Source organism: Melanotaenia boesemani, chromosome 23 (genome assembly GCF_017639745.1).
Source record: "Melanotaenia boesemani isolate fMelBoe1 chromosome 23, fMelBoe1.pri, whole genome shotgun sequence".
Taxonomy (NCBI): Eukaryota; Metazoa; Chordata; class Actinopteri; order Atheriniformes; family Melanotaeniidae; genus Melanotaenia; species Melanotaenia boesemani.
Window position 1 is genome coordinate 14,429,428 of NC_055704.1, and position 23,709 is coordinate 14,453,136.

The 23,709-nt window shown below is 38.3% G+C and overlaps 1 protein-coding gene across 2 annotated transcripts in view; it reads left to right on the plus strand.

Annotated features, from left to right (window-relative positions):
* Positions 1-23,182, plus strand: part of LOC121634514 (transcription factor ETV6-like) — a 43,026-nt gene extending 19,844 nt beyond the window's left edge. For both annotated transcript variants that reach the window (XM_041977189.1, XM_041977190.1), the window contains exons 3-8: positions 11,714-11,878; positions 16,799-16,933; positions 19,800-20,402; positions 20,528-20,670; positions 22,418-22,518; positions 22,623-23,182. In XM_041977189.1, coding sequence (XP_041833123.1) covers positions 11,714-11,878; positions 16,799-16,933; positions 19,800-20,402; positions 20,528-20,670; positions 22,418-22,518; positions 22,623-22,725 — 1,250 coding nt within the window. In that variant the 3' untranslated portion in view covers positions 22,726-23,182. The remainder of the gene's footprint in view (positions 1-11,713; positions 11,879-16,798; positions 16,934-19,799; positions 20,403-20,527; positions 20,671-22,417; positions 22,519-22,622) is intronic.
* The last annotated feature ends 527 nt before the right edge of the window (positions 23,183-23,709 follow it).

Below are 23,709 nucleotides of genomic sequence, written 5' to 3' on the forward strand. Positions count from 1 at the left end.
AAGATGCATTAAAAAAAAGGCACTGCAGTAGGCGGCGATGGTGTGTTTTTGCCGGTTGCCTGTCACCTATACTGCTGAACACTGCCTCCAGGTTCCAGCGGTACTGCTCCACTCACTGCATCAGGGGATCAAACCGCAAGAGTCCTGTAGACGGACCAGATGACGCAAGCATGAAATGGGCAGAAAGCTTCCTTGCTTACTTAAATTATGTCCTCTTGGTCAGCAATAATGCACAGCAAAGTCAGCTATAATGCACAGTCAAAACAGCCCGTGTGTTTATATCCAGTTGCTGGTGTAATGCTCCAGGCTAGAACACAAGTTGGTGAAACGCAGTTCCAGGACGCAGCAGGGCAACGATGGCTCCAGTAATGTGCATAATCAATGACAATGGACCATCAAAACAAGTCAGAATCACCCAATTTTATGGTTGGAAAGTTATGTAGTGTTGTTTTAAACAAAACTGTATGCCATTTTTATATTGTATACCGACTGGACTGGTTACAGTCACAGTGGTTATCATGATGTTTAATGTTTGGGGAGATGCAAGTTGGGCTACATCCACAAAGGTTCTGTGTCTATCATTCAGTTGTAACTGATAAGTACAAAAATTTGGTGCTTACCTTTTTTGTGAATTATGATTTACAAAACAAGCTGTGATAGGAAACTTCCAAACAGATTATGTTGCAGGTAAAGAGTAAAAATGACTAATGCTCTCCTTTCTCACCAAAAACATTCAACAGTTTTATTTGCCCCAGAAACTTAAGGTTTTGGTTTATGGTTGCTGTTCTTCCCATTGTGAAATGAACTAAAATTGACGTCAAAATAGCTGTAGATGCTTTGCTGTTGTTTTGGTTAGTTAGGCACCTCCGGATTTTTATAACTTGTTGGACACTTCATTAATGGTATGTTTAAAAAAAAAAAAATTAAACTCTAAAATTGTGAGATATAGTTAATTTTTGCAGGCATCTGTACAACCCATCAAATCCCCATAACTAAAACTGTTTCAAATGCCATAAAATGCTATAAAGTGTTTGTGTTTGCATGCTTTACTTCCTGTAGGACTTCTTTTAAGTGTCAGAGTGCCCTTTTCTCAGTTACTGTTTAACTTAAGAGGAAAACCGCAGTGAGTCCAGTGCACCTAAAGCCCGGGCATTGTGTAGACATCACAGTTTGCTTGTACAGTGACAAATATGGCAAGCATAACTGTAGCTACAGCAGTATAAACAAAGTACATTCAGTTTGAAGATTTAATCTAAGATATTTTCCCTATTATGTGATATATAAAATAAATGGTTAACTTGTGCCATTTGCAGTGTAATCTCTCCCTTTTTGTGTGTGTATATCTATCTATCTATCTGTCTATAAAACCATAGGTTATTAGCTTCATGAAAACCTCAATAAGATTTTGCAAGCCAGCATTTGTGTTTATTTTACACTACATTAACTTTTGATTTCCCATTCTTTGTCTGGAAAGGAGAAAAAAAAGGTATTGAATGATGTACCTGTGTGTAGGGGGGGGGTGTTAGACAAGCACAGGCCTTTTGCTTTAGTTAAGTCATGTCTTTGAAGTTGCTGCATTAAAAAAATGGAGGGAAAGAGAGAGAAAAAAAAATTGGCTCCCGAACAAAAGGAAGAGTGGCAGCTAACGCTGAATTCAGGAACTAACCTACAAGAGCCGGCTTGCTCCTGCGCTCAACAACTAACTATCAAAAACAGGTAGTGCTACTTCCTGGCCATAAAAGTTGAGTGTGATTGATGAGCTGTTTTATGTTTGTTGTGACTGGATGAAGTCCAGTTTTGCCGGACGAGGGCAAGCACGTGCATGCCGGTGGAGGAAGCAAAGGATGTATGGGGGGGGGGTTTCTTTTGACTGAAAAGTAAAAGTGCGTGTGTTTGCGTGCGTGTGTGTGTGTGGGGGTGGATTTTCCCCTGCCGCACCCACCTGACAGGGAATCGATGTAGAGACTCACACAAAGCGAGGGGAGATGAATAGTGTGTGAGAACTAAGTGAGGAAATGTGTCGCTCTCATGCCCACATGTCCCTGAGTCAGGGTGTCAGAAGGTCACGACTAACCCACCTCCTCCTTCCTCCTCCTCTGTCTGGAGAAAGAAAAACCTTTTTCTCGATTGAGATAGCAAGACTAATATCCGCCTACTTCTGCTTTGAGAGAAAAGACAAACATTTACTGAGGAGCTGAGTGACTAAGGAGCTCTGAATTTTGAGAGCTAAGTTTCAGTGTTACTGGTGCAGCCATGTTTTTTTTTCTTGCTGTTTGTTTAGTAACAGTTCATCCAGGTCAAGTTGAACTGAAATTCAGTTTGATATGAATTTGCATCAGTTATGTCTTTGTTTCTATTTTGACTGCTGAAAGCAAGACGTTTCTGATAGAAAGTAATATCTGATCTGACATTCACATCCCATTATGACTCAAAATACAGAATCGGTACAATTTGGTTCCAGTTTTACACATTAAGAAGGAAGCAGGACCTCTCATATATATATTATACATTACAACCGAACATAATAAGTATCTGTTAGGAAATTAATACAAGTGCTGATAAACTTTGAATGATACAGAACAGGAAACAAATGGTTATGAACACAGGTTTCACTGTTTTGACAAGCAGTGCATCCGAAAATTCATATAATTTATAAATTTATAAGCATAACTAGAAATAAATAAAAGCTAAAAACAACATGTGTGTCTGCAGATATGTTCAGATTACCCACAGGCAAAATAATCAACATGAAGAAGTAGCTAGCTTGTTTTTGTAAATTGTTGTAAATCACAAAGTGTAATAGAAAAATGCTTATGTTAATGCTAACATTTTACTAGCTTCTTCCAAGTTGAGCTTGCTGTTAAGGTAGATACATCTAGCTGCTAGTTATCCAGACAACCAGCATAAAAAAAAAAACTAAAACATAGCTTCTTTTAAGTTGTTCACCTATTTTTATTTCAATGCTACAGAAGTATTTACAGGTTAAGACACAAGCTAGCTTATAATCTGTGTGTGTCTGTGCATCAAAGATGTGCTTTATTTTTTTTTATTTATCACAGGTCATATCGTCATCGCAACTTAAAAACACATTAACAGTGTTATCGCATATCGCAGGTTTTTCCTGATATCATGCAGCCTTAGTATGTATGCATGCATGTATGTAATACAAGTCAAGTAAGTTCCTGCTGTTTAAAAACAAGCTGTTTTTTTGACAGTAACATTCATTAATAAGTCATTTTTGCATTGTACTGCCATTTACTATTTAAAAAAAACATGTTTAGAATTGTCCTACTGTGTAGTATTTGTACTCAGTTAATCATAGGACTTGGATGAGGACAAATTAAAATTAGTCCAATAACAACGCAACATAATCTGACTCAAAATCAGCAAAATAATAATTTGTTCCAGATCAAAAATGGTCACGATTAAATAATTTGCACCTTTGAACTGTGGCCCAATATTTGTGGGAGTAAAACATCAAATCCACATCAAGCTTTCTGCTAGGTGGCAAAAGCACGAGGAACATTGCCCGCAGTGAGTTGTGGTGACATGTAGAGTGGAACAGTGGTTCTGGACAGGTCCTTGCAGCAATGCAGCAGGACGGACATCATGAACTCATCTGGGAGGGGAAGTCGGCTTCTGTACCGCACCGACGAAACAAGATACCAGTGATCTCATCCTCCTCTTCCCTTCATTCATCCCAAGCGCTTATGAGTTGCCTAGGCAACTTGTTTGCTCTGTGTGTGTATGTGTGTGTTAGTGAGCATTAGCGGGGGCCTGAGAAACCACAGAGTGAAAATTATGTGTCATCAGAGAGGATTAGGAGCCCACGGTTTAGTCAAGGGTTTGGGATCCTGCTGCTGTCGTGCTTGAGGGTTTTATTCTAAGTAAACACACACATGCTGAGAGACCCACGCACACGCAAACATATTTGCTTACATTCTCATGAATGCCACCAACCTGAGACGCATTCAGCAAGCAGGCTGATGACGATGAAGGCTGAGATAGATTTGTAACAGGTTATAAGAAAGGACATATATACCAGCTCCAGTCAAGTATGAGGACATAACAAAGGAATAGAAGGTCAGAGTTGAAGGTATTTCTTATTTTTCCTTTTTCTTCCTTTCTCTTTGTAAGCAAAGCATGTTGGTGTCTGCACTTCAACACTTCAAAAACATCATCGTTGTTATAGCACACAAATCATATCTGTAACAAAATCATAAAAATGCAGCTTAACTTATGAATCAGAAAGACTCCAAACTGTAATCTTTTTAAACTCTATCTTAGATGTACTTCTGTTTTGATATAATCAGTTGATCTTTATTGTTGCATTTAGTGCAATTAAGATGTGATTTGGTGTTGTACAGTATGGGAACTGTAGCTCCTGTGTAGCTTGTGAATTTTTAAAGAGTACAAGCTGTGCAGAAAATTACCAGAAATTAGACAATGAGAACACTAACCGGGTTTTATTAAACAGGAATGCAATTCTGCAGCAATCCTTTGAAAAAAGCCTCAAAACAGAAATATGAATCAGACACATTTCTATTGATTGGTTTGAAGTAGTAATGGGCATTTTAGGTGATTTTCAAGTTGACTAGTCTGGCCAATCAAAATCAGTTCGCTGTAATGTCATCATGACATCATCAATAAATACTTTATCTCCAAAGGGAAATGGTCAAACGTGTGTAAGATCTTATTTGTATATTGTGTGTGTGTGCTATGCATGAGCATTTTTTATTTTGTTTGTTTTTAACATTGTGTGGGCTCTAGTGTCCTTTATTGCTCAGCAGGTAGATGAGAAAGTGGTTTAGAGAGACTCCAGGATTGAACCTTGTCTGGTTGTGTTTATATGGCGACTGCTATGCTAAGTGGGCTAAACACTTTGCCCACAGGAGCAACAACAAAACAAGTTTTCCTCGTCTTTATGTGAGGGTTTAGTAACTGTGCCACCCTGGTCTGTTGCCTCCACCACTGACCAAAACTTTGTCAGAAAAAGCTGTTAAACTTCCTGTTTTCGCCTCAAAACTGAGGCCAGGCGGCGGAGGCGAGGTGATTCCTCCTGGCTGAAGCTGCGACTAGGTTCGAAGTTAACTTCCGTCACTTTACCCAGCAGTGGTGAAGCAGACACGGGACTCTCATGCACGTAGCAGAGCTGTGTGGTGTTTATTGCTAAAGCTTGTAGCAAAACATTTTTCACTAAACAAGCAGTTTCTCACAGCTAACTTTCTCTGCTCCGACCACCACACTCTGACTCAAACCAGCTGACTCGTTGTGCTTCTGTCTCTCTCTCTCTCTCTCTCTCTCTCTCTCTCTCTTTAGCTCGACCTTTCAGGGGCCACTCTGTTCTTTTAACACAGCGCTGTAAACAATACCAGGTCTGCACAATGAGACATAACTCTAGTTCAAACAAAAAGTCAACCTTTAATAAAAGTAACCGACTCTGTGCTTTGTTTTGGCTAATCAATTAGTCAATTAGTCATGCACATCCTTAGTTGGAAGCCAAAAGACTCCGCTGCACAGCGTCCCTAGAGGTTGGCGGTATGAGCTACACTGATTTTGGTTGTAGTTTAGCAGAAGAAGTAGTTGTCCTAACTAAACACAAAACTGTTCAACAAGTAGAAAATTGAGTTCTTTAGGAGTTTTGTCCTGTAGGAAAATCTGGTAGGATGCTATTCACCTTGTAAACACCTTTTGAGCCATGTCCTTTTATTCTTTGGAATGTCAGACACAATTGCAAAGTAATCTTTTTTTTTTTTAATGTTCAACAGCATTTTGAGAAGGTAGATTTTTTTCTCTTGTATATTTTCCAGATGAAAATTAAAAAATGCCAGCTGACTCACAGCTTGTTACATTTGTCCATGTTTCTAATCCACAATATTTTTCTAGCTTGGTTTGTACTCTTTTTTTCCAGGTATAGCTCACCTTTTTAGGGTGCTGCTCCACCTAAAAGGGGTGCAGCTTCTCTCACACTATGAAAAAAAGTTTTAAAAACAAGTTGCTTGTCATTTCTGTTCTTTTAGCAAAGATGACAAAATTCCTTAAACACATCACATGTGGCCATAAAATGAGCCTACAGATTCAAACTGATGATTTTTTTAACTGACAGTTGAAAGCAAAATGTGTCACCTGAAATCACACACAGACAGTGTTATATCAGAACAATATGATTCATTTAGAGATTTTTACTATCTATAAAAGCAATATCCATATATAAAATACAGGCTCAGTGGGTAAGGGGCAATATTTTAGGTATCGGAAGCTACTTAGCTTCAGTTTGTAGTTAGTATCAAATGATTTTTATATCCATTATATATAATCCATATATAAACAGCAGATATCTAAAGAAATACAATGGCTGAAATTGAAAAAAGGAGACAAATATAGCTTTCAATGACCAATTATATATCTGTATATTTATTATAAACTGATTAGCAGTATTGTTCCATAGCATTCATGCAAACAAGGCTGCTTACTATATTGATATAACAGATTTTTTTTGCCAGTAGCAGAATCTGTGCATCTGTGAAGTAATTGGCCAATGCATATCACATCAAAATGGCAAGTAATCTGAAGCACCAGTTATCATGACATGTTGACCAGTATGACCCTTACAATTTACCCTATAAGTTGCTTTTAAAAGTTACCTGCATTCAAAAAATAACGTTAGCCACACTAAAAGCACAGAAGTATTTGACATCGACAGTGGAGGCATAGTTTTTAGACTTTTGGGGACAAATTTGAAAACCAGTTTTTAGTGAGCTACTAATTATCAATATTAGCTAACTTGGATGACTTATGAATTGTTATGTGAATACAGTGTTACTTTGATGTCATCGCTTCTTAAACAAAGCAACATGGCTATATGGAAAGTTGGTCTGTAAACTGGTGTAGCAGCAGGAATATGTTATGAGACATCATGTGATCCAAGTTTATTGCCTAAATATCAGCCTGGCTTTGCTTCATACACGTTACATCTTAAAACAAATGCAGATTAAGTAGCAGCATTAATGAGGTATGAGGAGGAACCAAGGACTGAGCATGATGTCCGGCTTTGATCGACGCTCCCGCTCGGTTTCTGTCTCCCTTCCTGTTTGCCTTTCCTTCCTCTTCTTGCGTCTTTGTTTAGTTCTCCTGCTTTTTAACCCAATCTGCATTCATTTATCGTCATGACACACCATCCGCTGCGACTCTCACCGCACTTTCCTTTCTGTTTCCACTCTTCCTTTTCTCTTCGCTGCATCGCTGCTGCTCATGGCATTGCTGTCTAACCTTACCGCAGGAAGTTTCCTGTGCTGAAACCAAGCCCACGCTGGATTGCTTCCTGCCAAAGTGTGTTGTGGGACACATTTGTTTGGGCCCCCTTCTTCTTTCTCTTCCTCCTCCCTCCTTCTGTTCCCCGTGTTGCTTCTTCCTCTGGGCCCTGTGCAGATGGCCGAGACCGGCAGACCGGATCTCGGAGGGGTTTTGGCAGAGCAGTACATCTCTCCGGCCCTGGAGAGAGCATACCGCAACAGTGACCTCTCGACCTGGGCTGCACTTCTGCCCGCCTCAACGTCTCTGCTCTCACAAATCAGCCACGAGAGACAAATGTACAGCTGGTGTATGTAGTGCAGGAGGCAGCTTGATTCAATATTGATAAAAAGTCAGAGTCAAAGTCACTTAGTGGTATTCCAAAGAATCCTGGATGTGTCCCTGTTTGGTAGTTCAGTTACACTACAAAGGAGGCATATTTGTATCAGTCGTATGTGCAATGGACTATGTGAAGCCATGTTTGAGACCATGTTTATGTGTATGGACATGCATTTACATGCACATAACTATAAGGTGATGTTCTGTGTAATGTTTTGGTGAGTGAGGCCCACCTTCGAGGTGCTTTTGTTCTGTCCTATAATGACCTCTGACAAAGTGGAGGTCATGTATTTGGCAGCCTTGGTCTGTCTGTCTGTTAGCAACATAATAGAAACTTATGGACAGAGTCTGAGGAAATTTTCAGGACATCTGCAAAATAGAACAAGGAACAAGTGATTAGATTTTGGTGATCACCACGTGGATCCAGGAATTTTTTAAATGATGCTTTACTATGGGAAGATCGGGATAATTTGGCCATTAGAGCTCCTAACTCAAAAATAATGCCCACAATCATTGGTGGAGGTATGCACTCTCCGAGTGCTTCTATTATTTTTGGAAGATGGCAGTTACGTTAAGAAAAGATATTTTAGCAACATCAAATGCCACATTTACACATTATAGTATACTTGAATATAAGTCATGGCTATTAAAGTACAAGACAGAGAAGCTGAAGCTTGGCTATGATTTCTACTCTGCTTGTGCTCCACGAAGGCAATCCTGTGATGAACTAGAATCTCAGCAGTAAAATTTTCAGAAATATAGTGTCTAATCGGCTCTCCCTGTAGCTGTGCAACACCTGTGTGTTGACAGTCTGAAGGGTCAGCGCTTGTCAGGCTGTGAGCAGTGCTTTAGATAACCCAGGTCGTCCCAGGCTTATCAACTGTGCTCGTGCCGCTATCTGAATAGAGAGGACTAAAAGGGAAGGGAAGAAATTGGAAGCAGACAATCTAGACAAGGTTTTGTTTTTTATTGATTGCACTCTGTGAAAACTTCCTTTGTTTGACGCGTCGGAATAGCAAAAAGCGGAGGGGGGGTGGGGGTGGGGGTGATCACAAGGTTCTTATTACTCGTGTGACAAGTGACATTGGCAGCCAAAGATAACAGCTGTACGACTCCCAAAGGAAGTGTTTGAGGCTGGCCGATAAGTCAGATGTAAGAAATGAGTAGTTATGCTCCGTGTGGGTGTCATGATGTTCTGATCAGAGCTATACACAGCTACTAGTCTGGCTTTATGTGTGTGTGAGAAAGAGGAAAGAAGATAGAAGAAAGAAAGGAAGGTGAGCCTTAGTCATACAGTAATTCATCAGGTTACAGCAACAGCACAAAGAGATATGATGAGATGGCTGCATCTGTGTTGACTGGGATGAATATGTTTCAATTTATAATGCTAAATATATCCATCCTGTTCTGTCAGACAATTTACATTTTTATTTTATTCATTGGTAAAATTCTTACATTTACTAATGAAAGCAAGCTTCTCTGTAGAAAATGGTCAAATTTAGCACAATTTAAAATAAATAAAAGTACAGCAATTTTCCTTAATGTGACAATAAGTGTAGGAATTTAAGTTTATACATTTTCTTATTATAATAATCTCATTTGAAAATAATAAAATATCTTGTCAACAGGTGAACACCTGTACAGGTGAATGGGGTACACACTGCAAAAAGAGATCAAATATCTTAAAGTAAGGCAACATAATGCTTGTTTCTTCTTTGTCAGACAAGATATCTTTTCTTCCCTTGACATTTTTACCAAAGCACATTTTACTTTCATCAAGCACTTTGATTCTTAATTTACTTAAGAAATTCTAACTTGCTAACGTTTTTTAAAGTAAATTAATTAGTAATAAAGATTTTAAAACACTGACAAGATGGAAATTGAAAAACTTCATAGCAGTCTGGAGTATTAACTCGTTGGTATCAGAGTGGCCCATAATATTATGATAATGCAATATTATGATAATAGTTTAGATAATTTATATTTTAAATTGATATGTTATTGCCATGTAAAAATTGATAAATTGATATCACCTGACATTTCCTCTTGATTGATTAACTACCAATATGACCCAGAGAATTTGTCTGTTACCTTTGACAACATAACGGCATTGCAGGCTCTGTGGGACCATAAGTTCTTATATATATATATGTATGTATATATATATATATATATATATATATATATATGTATATATATATATATATGTATATATATATATATATATGTATATATATGTATATATATATATATATATATATATATATATATATATGTATATATATATATATATATATGTATATATATATATATATGTATATATATGTATATATATATATATATATATATATATATATATGTATATATATATATATATATATGTATATATATATATATATATATGTATATATGTATATATGTATATATATATATATATATATATGTATATATATATATATATATATATATGTATATATGTATATATGTATATATATATATATATATATATATATATATATATATATATATATATACACACACCACACATCTGGGGGAGACTGAGCTGCAGAATTTCATAGACAGTGTATCAGCCACATTTCTTGCTGCTCTTATCAAGAAGAAGTGCACACCAAAATGTAGTACTCTCATTGGAGGTTTGCCTCTTTGCTCATGTGTTATGTTCCTATCATAGCTGACAGTGGTCAGGGCAGATTAACCCTTAAAATCCTGCAGTTTCACCTAAAACAAGTTTTTATGGTTAAAAGATGTGCTGTGGACCAACTATTTTACCAGACCCTTGCTGATGTAAGAGGGCTCTTTTTGTTGCAGTATCATCTGCTACTAGAGTACAGTATAGCTTCAAAGATGAATTGCATTTGGGACTGGTCTGAAAGTCTGAAATAAATGTTTACTGAATCTACAGTTATGATTGTAACCTGAAATGGTATTAATAATTAAAATCTCACGAATCTTAGCTTTCTAATGGTGTATAACATGTAGGTAGTTGGAATGTAGACTGAGTAAAATACATATTTGCCATGTCCCGCCCACGGGACATCTGCTACCAACGGGTTAATACTCCCGACTACTATGAAGTTATTTGACGTGGGCCTGAATGCTGATTTAAACACATTTATCTTTTTGCACTCAAGCAGCTGTGTTTGTTTTTTTGTTTTTTGTTTTTTTTTTCTAAAGTTTTTCGAAACCATATTGTTTTCCAGCATCATAATGATTTTTCATTTTAATTCATTAGCATTAGAGTTTCCTCTATAGCAGCTGTGAAAAATCTTGTTCCATCCAGAATCCATTTTCCACAAAATTCCCCAATATTCAATTGAGACTGATCTTTTGGTCAGATTTCCTGCAGCCTTCTCTGTTCTGTCCCAGTTGCCTGTAAATACTTGTTGGTTACCAGTGCAGCTGTTTTACACTTTGGTTCCCACAGCAGTGAAAGAAACAGGACAATGTGAGGGAGTGGGGAAAAGAGAGCCATTCCTGTTTCTTCCCTTTTTTTCCTTCCATGTGTCCTCGTCCTTTTGTACACAAACCAATAAACTGTCTGTCCTCTGATGAGTCTGTCTGGAGTTCAAAGAGCCAAAGAGCAGAACAGATCATAACATATCAAAATAGCAGTCTGGACTGTCTCTCCTATGCCCTTCCTTCCTTTATCATCTCTCTGATTTATGCTGTATACTTCCCTCTAACCTATCATATTCTAATCTTTTATTCTAACCTCCTCTCCCTCTCCATCATCTTTTTTTTCATCTCTGCTGCCGTTCCCGTAATCACTCCCTCCTTTTGGCTTTTATCTGCACTTCCTCAATATCCTTTTTACTGCCTCTGCCTCCTTCCTTCCTCCCACCCCTTCCCCTCCTCCTTTCCTCCCTACCTCTCACTCCCCATTCCCCCCATCCCCTCCTTCCTGCCTTTCCTTTCTTCCTTCCTCCCCCACCACACCACCCCCATCTCACTGTCTCTTAATCACTACACTTATCCTTTTTTTTTTTCTTCTTTTTTCATTTTGCCTCCATTTGATTGCTTCTTCAACAATCCCCCCCCATCTCGGCTTCTTCTCCACCTCCAGGTCTGCAGCCCGTCTTTTGGAACAGGGAGGACGTGGCCCAGTGGCTGCGATGGGCCGAAAAGGAGTTTGCCCTGCGGCCCATCACCAGTGGCACTTTCCAGATGAACGGCAAGGCCCTGCTGCTCCTCACTAAGGAAGACTTCCGCTACAGATCCCCTCATTCTGGTACTGCTCTTAATATACTCGATTTTGACACAAATTCCTGTCTTGGAAAAATGTTTTATAAATGAGTCATTTCAGGTGATTGCATTAGATAATTCTCTAGTCCAACTGGAGCAAGATCACTGGAAAATAACACGACTGGGAAGGAAGCACACATGTAGATCATGGAAACTCTGGTTAGTTCTAATTGTAAATAGAGGCCTAATTTCTAAGTGAAAAAAAACTGTTCAAACCATGTGTAGTCTCTTAAAACTCACCAGGGGCAAACACATTGGCCCTTGTTCAGTCTGACTTTATTACCAGTAGTATGTTTATCTGTGCATGTAAGCACGTGTTAATGCATCTTCAAAATCAATGTGTTTACAGCAAAGCTACACCCTTTAAATAAATCAATAAAGCCAGCAGGAGGAGATGATGGAAGGTGGCAGTGTGAGGTTACAGCGGAGGGAGGCAGCTGTTACAGCGTGGCTGCTGGGGGAGGAAGTAGGAGACGGTTGATCAGGAAGTACAAAGCAACCTCAACTGTCGCCCCGGCAACGCCAGAGACCAGGCGCGTGAAAATACAGCAGAAAAAGTGAACTAATTTCTGTTTTTAATTTTCTGTTTTGAACATGAAACGGGATTTCGTGACCGTTGTGTGGCACTGTGGAAGTTTTACAGTGTGGAGTCGTCGTGTGATGTGGCTCACCATAAAAGTCATGAGTGGGATGTTGCAAAGCCTTCATCAGTTTAAAAACAAAATGTAGTATAAGCACCTTTAAAAGCTGAACAAACTGCTCATATAAATTATTTTATTTTAGATTAAAAATTAAGTTGTGTGGAGGAAAGTTAGAAATGAAAATAAACTGATAATTATTCTTTTTTAATGAACATTTAATAGTAGTTTAACAGTTCTGGAAAATCCCAGCTAAGTTAATTTGCAACAGCATAATAATATAATTAGAGTTGCAATATGTAGCAATAACAGACTGATAACTAAGACTAATTAAAAACATTTACTTTTTTGTTTGTTAAACAGTTATTAAAATTCCATAGTTCCTGTTATGAGTGTCAGTTTCCAAAAAGAATACAGCAGGTTAAATAAACCAATAACCAAAAAAATAGTCTGTAATGAATGTGTTGTTTTTTTAAGTTGATATCTTAATATTAAAATCCCAAGAATATTATGATAAAATTGTTATCGTGATTACTTTTTGCCACAATAATCGTGCAGTGAAAATCAGACGGCTTTACAGCCACAGCTTCTGTCATTTCTCAACTTAGTTGATAAGTTGTCGTGTTTTTATTAGTTTAGAATTAAAGATTTATCTGCTCACACACCTTGTCATTTCACATAAAACAACCATATTACCGCTGTATGAGGCATGTAGAAGAAGAGTAGAGCTCAGATTACCACAAAGTAGGAAGTGGAAGAATCTGTGTTTGTTGTTTGCGAGAACTTAGTGTACAAAACTGAGAAATCACATCTTTTAATGTAAGGATGTAGCTGTACCTTATTGCACTCGGTATAACTAAATCAGTCTAAAAGCAGCATGAAGCGCCAAAGAAAACTCCAGATTTGCAAAAACAAGAACGAACACTAGTGTGGCTTTTTACACTTGGAAAGAAAAGAAAAGAAAAGAAAAACAGAGGCCTTTATTGTGACACATAGTTGATGTTTTCTCAGGTAATTAAATGGTAAATAAAAAAATTTCAAGTATCAAAAATAATTATGCAATTTGTAAATGGAATATGTTTAGAAACGCTGCATAATTTTGTGGTGCTCATTTAAAATAAAGTTAAATATTTAATTAAAATGTAAAGTGAAGGATGCTTGATATGAGAACACTGTTCAAGGGTCAGCTTCCATTGGTGATATGAGGGTTCTGTAATGTATGTGGTACAGATTTTGGAGGACAAAACCTCACCCTACTTCCGTAACCTTGGCGTTATCTTAGATACCAAACTCACTTTCACCCAACACATTAGACTCGCCACTAAAACAGCCTTCCACCATCTCAAAACATTGCCCGCCTCCATCCCCGTCTCTCTTCCCCTGCAGCTAAAACCGTCATTCAAGCCACCATAACATCCCACACTGATTACTGCAACAGCACCCTTGCCGCCTGCATCCACACCCACAACTGTTCCCGAGACCACATCACCTATGTCCTCCAAAACCTTCACTAGCTCCCTATTCCATACCGCATCAAATTCAAAATCATCCGGCTCACCCATTAAGCACTCCAACACTAGCCCCCTCTTACCTAAAAGACCCCTACACCCCTTCCTGTACCCTCCGCTCTGATCAAGGGTATCCTCTTGATCATGCCTAGGTCCAGGCACCAAACCTGGGGGAATTGGACCTTTTCTGTTGTCGCCGCCACCCTTTGGAACTCTCATAATACCTCCGAGATACCGCAGACCCGGCCACATTTAAATCCAAACTAAAAACTCACCTGTTTTGCTCTGCTTTAAGCATATAAACTTTTAATTTGAACTTCTTTGTTTTATTTTATTTGTGTTGTTTTGTCTGCTTGCTTGTATTTTTACCTTGTTTTTTATCTTGTAAAGCATCTTTGGGTTTCTGAAAAGTGCTATATAAATAAAACTTATTATTATTATTATTATTATTATTAACCATGCTAGCATTTTCTTTTCCCTTGTTTTCTAATTCATGCAAGACAGTGCTAAATGATCCAATCTAGATCTATAATCCATTGAAAAATCATTTGACCCACTTTATAACAGATTTAGACAAAGCTGACCAGATTTTTTCTTTTCTTTGTTAAAGAGTTGTTTTCATATATATAGATACTGATATGTAGGGATGGGTGTGCTTGAATTTACTGTTCAGATGAGCAATAAATCAGTTACGGTTAGTAAAGGCTGAACTGTTCAGAATATACTCATCACCTGTTACTTTAAATGACGTCACGTTATGGGAATAATGTGACTCTAGATCAAAGAGACCCAGCTGACAGCTGCCGTCAAGCTTATATCAAGATGTCTCTGTTTTCAGCTGAATGCAAAGATGTTTCACATCCTGTCAAGACATTGATGCTCAGGTGAAAAACTGGAAATGTGATTCATATTTTATAGGTTTTATCAGCTGTTTTGTAAAGCTGGGGTAATTTTGTTCTGAAACAGTTCCACGTGTCAGCAGCTTTGGATGCTCGATGACTTTCCCTCCACCTCCACAACTAAAATGAGTTGTCAAGTGATAAATCTTGGGAGTTTTAACATTTCAGTATTAGTTGTCATTCGCACCGTGGCCAGTGACATCAGCGATAACGTCAGTTTAGGGAACAGAGCAATTTTCTGGCTTGTGATGCGTTTATTTCCTCTTTTGCATGATTTAAGGATATCATATTTTCCTTTAAAGAAGCTTTAATAATATACTTAGAATAATGAGCTACTTAAAAAAAAGACATAGCAAGTTTGTTGGGGTCCATGGTAACCAAAATGAGACATTTAAAGCATCGCATCTGACTGTGATGACTACAAAATGACATATTTACATAACATACACAGATTTTATACTAATTCAGTTTATTTAAATACAGAATCAGCAAACACCAGGAAGCAGGATTTTTCCCCAAACTGCAACTTAGTGCCTCAGGAAGATAAAGCGAGAACTGAAAGGGTGGTTGGTGGTGGTGGGGGTGGGGGGGTGCGCGTGTGTGCCTGCTCACCATTACTTCCTTTATGAGAATCATTTCCTTGTTATAGTAAGTCTTTAACAAAACAGTTAAATAATACATGATGGTGATGTCTGTTAAATTCCCATCTCCGTGGTCATTTGTTAACTGTGTAAATGTTTTGTCACGCCTGGAGCTCAGCTGTTGGTTCTGAGGAAAAACAAACTGATGAGAAGCATTTGATGGACTTCCTGCTCAGGCTTTGTTCCAGGTTCTGGCCAATACTCTACTTAAAGGTTAATACAGAGGTCTTAGAGAGCTGTGGTGCATTTACTCATGTTAACAGATTTTAACTCCTCACTAGCAACTGTAGTCACTACATGTTTTTTTACCCCATTAAGTTATATTGTTAAGTTATTTAATCTGTCTTATCACATTTATGTTTTATATTCCTTCCGGTTTTAATAACACAAACAAACACCATCAGAGAGTCGTGAAGTATTTGCAGTATTTGCTAGATTATTAGACAGTATATCAAGTTGAGTGTTTTGTTACAGTTTATATAAAGATATTACCATGCTGTAGTTGAGTAAAACTTAGGGAAACAGCAAATGAAACAGCAGTGAATTGGAAAAGCTGACAATAGTCAAGAAACAGAACCTTCATCTGCAGTCAAAATACTCTCAAGCTCACTTTTCTATTTTCATTTTGCTCATACGCTGTTGAAAAAAACACGCCATGGTGCTGCAGCTTGGACAGTGTTGTTACCTGTTTAATAATTTAGTCTTTTGGATTCTTCCAAATGGCCAGTGATGAGCCAAATGAACCCACCACTACAGAAAGTCTAACCATTAATGCAGTTAAGACCCTTGCTTTGTCAAAATTGCAATAAGCAGAAAAAATAGTTGCATGGCTCTGATTTGAAAATTCGGTGAAAACATGAAGTGTGGAAAAAATGTGAGTGTAATTTATTCTGCTGCTCCGCAAAAGTAAAATGCTCGTCTTCGGGATAGGTATCCTCTGTATTTAGTGGCTCAGCAGGGTTAGGTGTTGAACATGTAAAGGAATTGTAAATGTGCTTGACCTCCTTTTCCTGCAACTACATCGTCATTCATTCTTCCATTATTGCTCAAGCTCCTTGAAGCTTGAGCAATAAGAGCAGTAAGGATGCGAAAGAATCCTGGATAGCATAAAGAAGTAAAGGGAACCAGATACTCTGGGTGACGCCAGTGCTAATTTCCAATTTAATGCATTTGTGTCACAGAGAGACATTTTTTAACTTCCAACCTTTCCATCTCGGCAGGGGACGTCCTGTATGAGCTGCTGCAACACATCCTGAAGCAGAGGAAGTCCCACGTGTTTTGCCCATCTCCTTATTTTCCTGGGAACTCCTTCCATTCACTGCCTGAAAGCGCTGTGCAGCACCTGAAGCTCGAAGGTCGGTCCTGCACAAAGTTGTTTATTTCACATAGAGCTCATACATTTTTAGCCCTGAATAAGAGATCTCTCATGAAAAAATTTGTCTACTTAAAAGTTTTTCTACAATGCTGTACCCAATTTCCATAAAACAAAATAATTGCTCTTGATAATTAGTTTGTGTATTTTACAGTAAATAGTCCCAATTCTATTCAATTTAAAGCAACAATACTACCTAATAGCCAACTAGTTTAATGCTAATTGTTAGCAACCTAAGTAGTTGTAGTAGTAGTAGCTCTGTGAAAATAGCAGACATTGTTCCAGGAATTTCTTATTGAAATTTTCCAGTACAGTAGTGCAGTACAATTTCTGTATTTTACAGTAAATAGTCCAATCTCTGGGAAATTTAAAGCAACAAACCTAGCTAAGGGTCAGCTATCTTAATGCTATTTGCTAGCAAAAGATTCATATTACCAATGTTAATGTTCCATCTTTGCTAGCGTTGGTTAAAGACTGACTATGTTAAACTTGAAATAGCAGTCTTTTGTTTGATTGCATTGGCATCAGTTTTATGGGGTAAAAGATAAAGCTTAGGTTAGCTTGAAACCAGTTTCATGGAGTATTCCTTGCATGTGAAGTATGCTGTGTGTAAGCCAATAGCTTACCTGCTATGTTGATTATTTTCTTTTGATTAGCACATTAAAGTGGGAGTTTATAGCTGTATGAGCGCTGTAGTACAGCACAAATCCAGTAAGGGCTGTAATCATGTCAGTTTTCAGAACTTCCCTGAAATGTCCTTGAGCAAGAGTCTAAAGCATCGTGACTGCTATCCAATTTTAGCTGGCCAACTTTATGGCCTTTGCATTTTGAATCAGAATATATGTAATCATGTTATCAGCAATTACACAAAAGCTTTATAATTATACTTCTGTTGCTAATGGTCATAACAGGCAACATAGACCAAGCATCTGGTCTAAAACTGACATTATTAATCAAATTGGCTCTATTAAGACAATGTTGGCTAATACTGCATCTTTATGGTATCAGTGTTGAGGTTTACAAAAGCTAAATTAAACAAGAACTGATAGTGATGAACCTTGTGTTGCCAGATCTTGCAAAATAAACAAGCGACCAACCCTATATAACGTGCCCAAAACAACTTGCCCCCCCAAAAATTATAATAAATAAAATAAAAAAATATATATAATATTTATATTAGTTCCTGAATTAAAAGGACTCTCTAGTTCATGTTTCCTGCATCCAGGGGTTATTGCCATATTGTGGACAACTGCGATAGAATCAGGAGGGTTTTCACAAGGGGAAGCCTAAATATGCAAAGCTCAAAAACCAGCAACCTGCTACTGATGACATGTGAAAGAGACTTTACAGAAAAACAAGTCCAAAGTCACTTATAACAAGTGGACTTGGCAACACTGTATGAACCTTGCATTCACAATTAGATGGGCTAATGTGTCACCCATAGTGTTGAGCAGTTCCTAAAAATGTTCAAGTCTATAAAACTTTGACTGGAAAAAAACTCCTTGATTAGTAAGGTAGATGTTAAAAAATGTATTATAAATGTGCAGTGTTGGTGATGGAAGTCTTAACCTTACCTGGCACCTTTGTTTGTTTTATTCAAGGAAGTAATGATGTTTGACTGAAATACCTTAGACTGTTTTCTGGCTTTGACCTGAGGAAACGTGACACAGCAACAATAAGGCATGGCGAACATCAAATGTTTTCAGTTAAAACCTGCTCCACAAGGAAATGCTGCTTTATTTAAACAATACAAACCTCATGTAAAGTGCCTGACAAATTATTGTGACTGGCTTCCTTGTTTTGAGTGCTTCCCAGAATATACGATTTTTCCTTTTAGAAATGAAGAAATCATTGCAAATTCAAACTGCTTCCAAAACTTTGAGAATCTTGATTAAAATAATGTCAGCACCACGTTCAGTCTAACTGTGGGATATTAGTGACACCTTGTGGGATGTTGTATGTGAAGCAAGTGTAGTAGGAAGTCAGGGATTTGTACTTCTGAATTCCCAGCAGTGGTGATTACAGGACACAGAAACAGCATCAGACCAGTAAAATATGAAAAGCACGCCATGCTTTGTTAATCCTATTTCCTGTTTTCAAAACAGTTTTTATTTTTGTATTTTTTAGGTAAGTTTTTTAGTGACACAAGATACAACTGCAAAGATAAACTTCTTCAGGTAGTTGTGGGAATTTTTGCTGACAAAATATTTAGATAATGAAGCAAGTTTTAATATTTTAGCTGCTGAAATGAAACATTTTAGAGTTTGTTAGAAAATACACATGAGTTTCTGCAAGCTACTGTCCTAACACCTCAAAGAAGGGAGATTATTGCTTTAAATCTTAGCTGAGGGGACCTTTCTTTCAACAGCCTACACATTATTATTATTATTATTACTATTATTATTACTATATCCTGTTTCCTAAAATTACTACTTCATTATTTCACCATCACTTAAGGAGGTACAAAAGTTGAACTTTATTACTAAAAGTGGCATTTGCATTTAGAAGTTGTTGCAAACCCATAACATAGTAAAATTAGCTTTCAATACAAATGGAAGATAGCATCCTAAAGTTGCCTAAAATGAAATGAGATAGTTGTAATTTTAGAAGCAATCACATTCTGCAAAAAAGTTGAGTTCAATGATATAGGAAAGCCCAGTCTTCTACAGAGAAGATCAGTGGTGGGGGATTGCAAGATTCCCTTGGAACATCCAGCTAAGTGGAGAACACTGCACAAGGAAGACATCTTTATCCAAGTCTGTGCAAAAGACCAAAAAGGATTATGACAACATGGAGTGAACTAGATTACAATAAACTGGTGAAAATTATGTATTTTTTTCTATTCTCAGAAACGGTACGGCGGGCACCACGTGGTACAGAGCCCATCCCCCAGCATCCACCAACTATTGAACTGCGGCACCGATCCCGCTCCCCCCACAACCCGACCCCACGACGGTCCCCTCCTGAACCAAACCACCCTCGCTCCACCAATGAAGACCACCTCCAAACCTTCTCTCAGCTTCCTGACAGCAACCACCACCTGCCAGATGAAATGTACCCCCTGTCGGTGTCCCCTGCAGCACCCAACGGGCGCTGTGCAACACCTAGAGAAGCCCCCTGCCCGGGCAGCCCTGGAGGCCAGGAGGCAGGCCCTCCTCGCGTCATCCAACTCATGCCCAGTGCCATTATGAACCCTTTGCTCCTCAGCCCAAGCAGAGGAGGCGGGGGTGCCAGCATGGACTTCAGGCACAGTCGCGGTGGACCTCCATCTCAGGTGACAATGGAGAATGGACGTGAGGGGAAAGTACATGTTCACCATCATCAGCTGGCTCAGCAGCAACAGCAGCAGCACCTAATTCAGCAGCAGCAGGACGAGGCGCTTTACAGGAACCACATCATCATGCCTGTGTCTCCTCCAGAGGAGCAGCAAATGCCCATTGGGCGGATAGCAGGTAATGTTCAGTTAGATGTTCACATTTAGAGTATCTTTAGGATTCTGCTTTTAAAGGCTGCTCTGTGATAGAAATCACAGTTTAACATCAGCTCATCAAGTTTTTTCTCTTTTGGGTCCTTGCAGACTGCAGGTTGCTGTGGGACTACGTCTACCAGCTCCTGTCAGACAGCAGGTACGAGAACTACATCCGCTGGGAGGATCCGGAGAATAAAGTCTTCCGCATCATGGACCCCAACGGCTTGGCAAGGCTCTGGGGCAACCACAAGGTAAAACCATTCACTCTCTGGGCTCTTGGTGTTCAGATATACTCTACAATTGGGCTGCTGGTGGCTCAGTAAACTTGTAGTGGAAACTTGTAGCTCCAAATAGAAAGAAGTCAGTACCTACATTTACATGGAGCACTTTTGATCCGATCAAACATCCAATTAGAATAAAAATGTGTTATGTTGCAAACATCTGGATGTTGCTGGAAAAAAGCACAAAGTGGCAGCAGGTGCAAAAGGAATCAAAGTGATCCCAGAATGGAGCCTTGTGGTATCCCTCAGGGAAGGGCAGCAAAGGTTTCTACATTACAATTTCAACAATGACTCAAAGCAGCACTGAGGATCAATTTAAGACAATGTAGCATAGAAATACTGCCATGCTGACAGAAATGTCACCCAAAACTTTATTTTGTCTTATGTTAATAATATGAAATGTTTGTGTTTGTAATTTATCAGTTTAATCCAAATGTCTTAAGACCCAATTATGCTTGATGCATTAGACGGATGCGCAGACAGACGGACAGTTTCGTTCATCTCCTGCATCGGTTACGCATGCAATTTGGTCTGTTTTCAGGGAGCTTAGCCAGCCGTTGCTTGACACAGAAGACAGAACAATACAACAGGAAATCGCGGGGGTAGTTCTGAGCAGCATAGTTGATATACGACCAGCGAAAGAAACAAACCAGAGGAGAGTAAGAGGATCAGTAAGAGAAGAAAAAAGCAGAAGAAGAATGTAGAGGAGCACAACTGTAGAAATGGTTCAAGCTTTTGAATGAAGACGGTATGTGATTGTTTAGGGTGTGTTGGGCGGTTGTAAATAACTTTATAGTGATGCATTACTGTTGCCAAACAGTGTCTGAAACTGACGTCGGCTCGCGGGGGTGAACACTAAAGTTAGCGCTGCTCACTAGTGGAAGAATTGACGTAACCATGGCAATGCAAAAGACGCATGGAAGTATGAGGATGACAACGTATGACAAGATTTGAAACAGAAGTCGCTATTTACGCACGTAAGGGAGCATAAATGGGCCTTTAAAATTACCCTACAGTAAAATAGTTTCAGTCACTTGCAGTCATCTGATGACTGATAACAAATCTCTCCTCATGATGTCATGAATGCATTTCAGTGCATGTAAATGTTTGCTTCCTATGGAAGCAAATAAAGCTTCAATAAATACAAGGTGTGATCTGAATAAGTTTTATTTTGTGCTAGCAGAGAAGTGCTTCTAATTACAGTTTCTTCTCAGTTACAGTTTTTGAGTGTTCTTCCCAAGTACTATATATCTGTTACATTTAAAGTCAGTTGTCACATTAGTCCATGAATGACATGTATTGGCTTGTCAGCTCATCGAGAGAACAACCAAATAAAGTAGCAGATGATTACTTGAGTATTTACTTTTTTGACTGATAATAAAAATTAGCATGCTGATGGTCAAAAGATGTTAAAATAAACTGAAAAGTTCTAAAAGTCAGTGTATCCTAGTTTGGTTCATTGCTAGTTGGTTCCCTGCTGTGTGTAATTGCAGTGTTGTAATTATTTTCTTAAATTGATGTGCATCAAGCTCTCAGCTGCACTATTTTTTTTTTAATCTCTTTTTTTGCTCTCAGATTCTGGTTTTCTGACTCAGTGGTCTAAAAAGGGAAAATAATGGAACTTTAAACGCTACAGAGACTCTTAATGTCCCTGTTTGGACATCAATACTGCCACGCTGTCATTACTAATGGCACTTGTGCTGTTTATCTTCTACAGAACAGAACCAATATGACATACGAGAAGATGTCGCGAGCACTGAGACACTACTACAAACTGAACATTATCAGGAAAGAGCCCGGACAAAGACTTCTGTTCAGGTAGGTCCACTTTAATCAGTCAAGCTCTTCATGATGTGTACTTCTAAAATCAGTTTTCACTTTGAATTAAAGACCAAACAGAGTAAAAACACGCTTTTCTCCAGGTTCATGAAAACCCCCGATGAGATAATGAATGGACAGACTGAGCGGCTGGAGCACCTGGAGTCGGACACGGACGAACAAGTCTACATCAAAGAGGAATGCTGAAGAGCTCTGGGGAAAGGGAATTCATGAACTACTTACTACTACCACATCCGCTGATGCCTTTCAGAAGCAGCTTGAAAAATCGTCAATGAATCTACAAAGTGTGGACATTTGCTCGTATTGGTCCCACAGGGAGGGACATGAAATCTGATCTTCTGTAACATTGCCTTAGGATATCCTCCTGATGTACTGTAAAAAGTCAAAAATAGCATCTTTGATTTGGACACAACTGAAAGGACTTTGTAAGTGTCCCTTTATATTTCTGTGCTGCAAAAACCAATCACCTTGAGCTTCTATGATTTTCTTTATTTTCCATCTTCTCACATGCATTAGATCTTGGTATTTTTCCTGTTTGTAAAAAGAAAGTTGTATGTATGTATGTATGTGTGTGTGTGTGTGTGTGTGTGTGTGTGAGAGAGACATGACCATTTTCATCATGGAATAAACATTTTTGATCAAACTATTTGCTCATCAGTATGCTCTGGAGTAGTTTGCAAAAGTCTTCGGGACACCTCTCATGTCTTTATAATTAATCAGAATTTCTTGTAATCTTTCAAAGGGGTCTTGAGCAACAGTTCTCCAGTTTTTCTGAAGGTACAGTATTTCAAGGTTTTTCTTTGGACATTGGTTGCTTTTTCACTGATTTTAAGTCTACTCCTTGTACCTAAACACTTTAAAAAGGAAACACTGGGTGGGTCAGCCATAAAAAGACACCTAACTCAAGCCAACCTTTAAATAATAGTTTTGGGAAGTTTTTCAAGAAGCTTAAACAACTGTTTCAGGTTGCACATGTTTTAATAAATCACTGCACCCATTTCTTGTTTTATATTAAATATATAAAGGAAATGAGGACTGGAGCAAGACTTTTGTTTAAATTTAAGATGAATTAATTATTATTAATCTTCACCATATTCACATCTTTTATTATCCTCTTGGGGAAAAAAGGTTTTGTGCCATCAGTTGCAGTACACCTAATATCCTCATGAT